The following is a 2,190-nucleotide window of genomic DNA, read 5'->3' on the forward strand; positions in this document are numbered from 1 at the left end:
TTATGCTAGTAAGATAGAGAAATTGATGATAAAGTTAAACAATCGTCTGTATCGAAATAATAAAGATATATACTTCAAATATATGATAATTTCCAATGTTTATCATTTACTTCGATTATCTTCACAGAATACTTTACCACTAAATACAAGGATCCTTTCTCGCCTCAGAAATGGTATCCCATAAATGTCAAATATTCTCTGCAAAATAAGGGAAAAAAGATTCAATCCACTCATCCAAAAAATTTCAGCTAAACAGCTTTCAAAATCACTCAATCAAACAATAAAACTACATTGAACAAACAACATCGAAAGTAAGGACAAAGTGAGCCATCAATATCAGAAGAATTAGCAGACGATCATAAAGCAAGGTAGTTATAAAAGAACTCTTATTAGCTTCTGGGGTCTAGTCTGATCTGGTCGCTTCTTATCCCTAGTTACTGAAGAGAGCATACAAACGTAGATTGGTAATGCTATCTATGAATATGACAGGCCCATTACAAGCAAAATATCAAATTACCAGCAATGAGGAAGTAGATTTCCATTTCTTTTTCTTTTGCAATAACCAAAAGTATACTTTGATAATATAGGCTGAAAACAAAGTGGTTGAAGTACGTTATTTTAAACACCAACTCTTGTAATCCAACACTGAAACCAAAACATATTCATAACCAAATCCAAGAACTAACAAAATAACAATTTCAACAAGTTAAATCACGTCGAGAGTAAGATATAATGCAAAACAGAGGAAGGGGAATTTAAAAATAGAGTCTAGACGGAACATAGAATTAAAAAAAAATAAAAATTGGAAGACAATCCCACTGTCCAAATCACTGGATGAAATACTTCTTTCATGGTAAAAGCTAGAAGCTCGTGTCTGTAAACTAACTGTTCTAAAAGATAACGATTTTTCATATAAATAAACACCAAAAAAGAAGAGAATTTCATGCAAATGTCCTTCTAAAAGCAATCACAATTCACAACAGCAATCTTCAAACAGAAAATAAACATAAAATGCAAATAGAGACAAAGTGTTGCAGTCTAAATAAGAGAGTATTCTCACCAGATACAGCATTACTGCTCTTTGGACTTTGATCCTAGTGTTCGGACCCATTACCATCAGAGACCTCTCCTTTCTTCACCCACACCATTCTACTATCTTTCGGGTTCCATACTTCCCGGTGACCAAATCTCTCAAATCCCAGATAACCATGACTGTGATAAGCACCTCTTCTCCTCAATCCATTACTCCCTCTGCCAATCCCACGATATACTGATGATGTACTAGATTCAGGTCCATTTTGAGCCGCATGATCAAGATTATTGCCCTCTGCCTTAGTTTCACCTCTAGTTCTTCCACTTCCCTGGTTTCTTTTCTCCCCATTCCTCTTCAATCCATAATTCCTGTTTCCAGGCACCCCATTCACAGACAAAGCCCTAAAGTTGGGTTCAATATAAGCCGTCTGATCCAAACCAATGCTCTCTGCCCCAGTCTCACCTCTGGTTCCTCTGCTTCCTTTGTTATTTACCTCAGCATTTTCCCCTAATTCGTCAGTCACCTTCACAATCCCGCCATTCACAGACAGAGCACTAAACTTTGGTGCGTTTTCTGCCCTAGTTTTATCTCTGCTTCCTCTCCTTTTTGGGTTCCTTCTCTCTCCATTCCTCCTCAAACCCTCATTCCTTTTGCCAATTCCACCATTCACAGACGAAGCCCTCGATTTGGGTTCAACATTACTGACCTGATCCAAACTATCGTTCTCTGCGCTAGCTTCACCTTTGCTTTCTCGGCTCCCACTTTTCGGTACGTCTTCCTTCTCAACACTCGCCAATGGCGCCTCCGCCACAACTCCCTCTCCAGCAACCTCCAACTCTGCCGCGAAACTACGCTTCTTGCCCTTCCGCTTCTTCTTTTTGTTCTTCTTCTTCGTCTTTTCTTCTCCCTTTCCCTCTTGATCCGCAACGTCGCCTCCAGCGACCTCGTCCTCCTTCCTCACCGAAGCTTCTCCCCTCAATCCCCTTCTCAACCTCCAACAACTATGACACCGATACTCAGACTCAGCTTCAACTTTCCCAGCCACCGAATCCAGATCTTCAAGCTTCTGCTTCTGCTTCTGCTTCTGGTCTTCCTCCTGTTGTTGTTGTTGTTCCTCTTCTTGTCGTTTTCGCTCTTTCTCTTTGAGCCGACGCTCT

General features: G+C 40.0%; 1 protein-coding gene across 1 annotated transcript in view; it reads right to left on the bottom strand.

Annotated features, from left to right (window-relative positions):
* The window catches only part of LOC21411988 (cilia- and flagella-associated protein 251), a 9,709-nt gene continuing 7,519 nt past the window's right edge, over positions 1–2,190 (bottom strand). Inside the window, exons 2-3 of the mRNA XM_024173266.1 lie at positions 1,061–2,188; positions 1–198 (exon numbers count right to left, since the gene is read on the bottom strand). Of these exons, the coding sequence (XP_024029034.1) occupies positions 1,095–2,188 (1,094 nt within the window). The 3' untranslated portion in view covers positions 1–198; positions 1,061–1,094. The remainder of the gene's footprint in view (positions 199–1,060; positions 2,189–2,190) is intronic.

Source organism: Morus notabilis, unplaced genomic scaffold (genome assembly GCF_000414095.1).
Source record: "Morus notabilis unplaced genomic scaffold, ASM41409v2 Scaffold47, whole genome shotgun sequence".
In the NCBI taxonomy this organism is placed as follows: domain Eukaryota; kingdom Viridiplantae; phylum Streptophyta; class Magnoliopsida; order Rosales; family Moraceae; genus Morus; species Morus notabilis.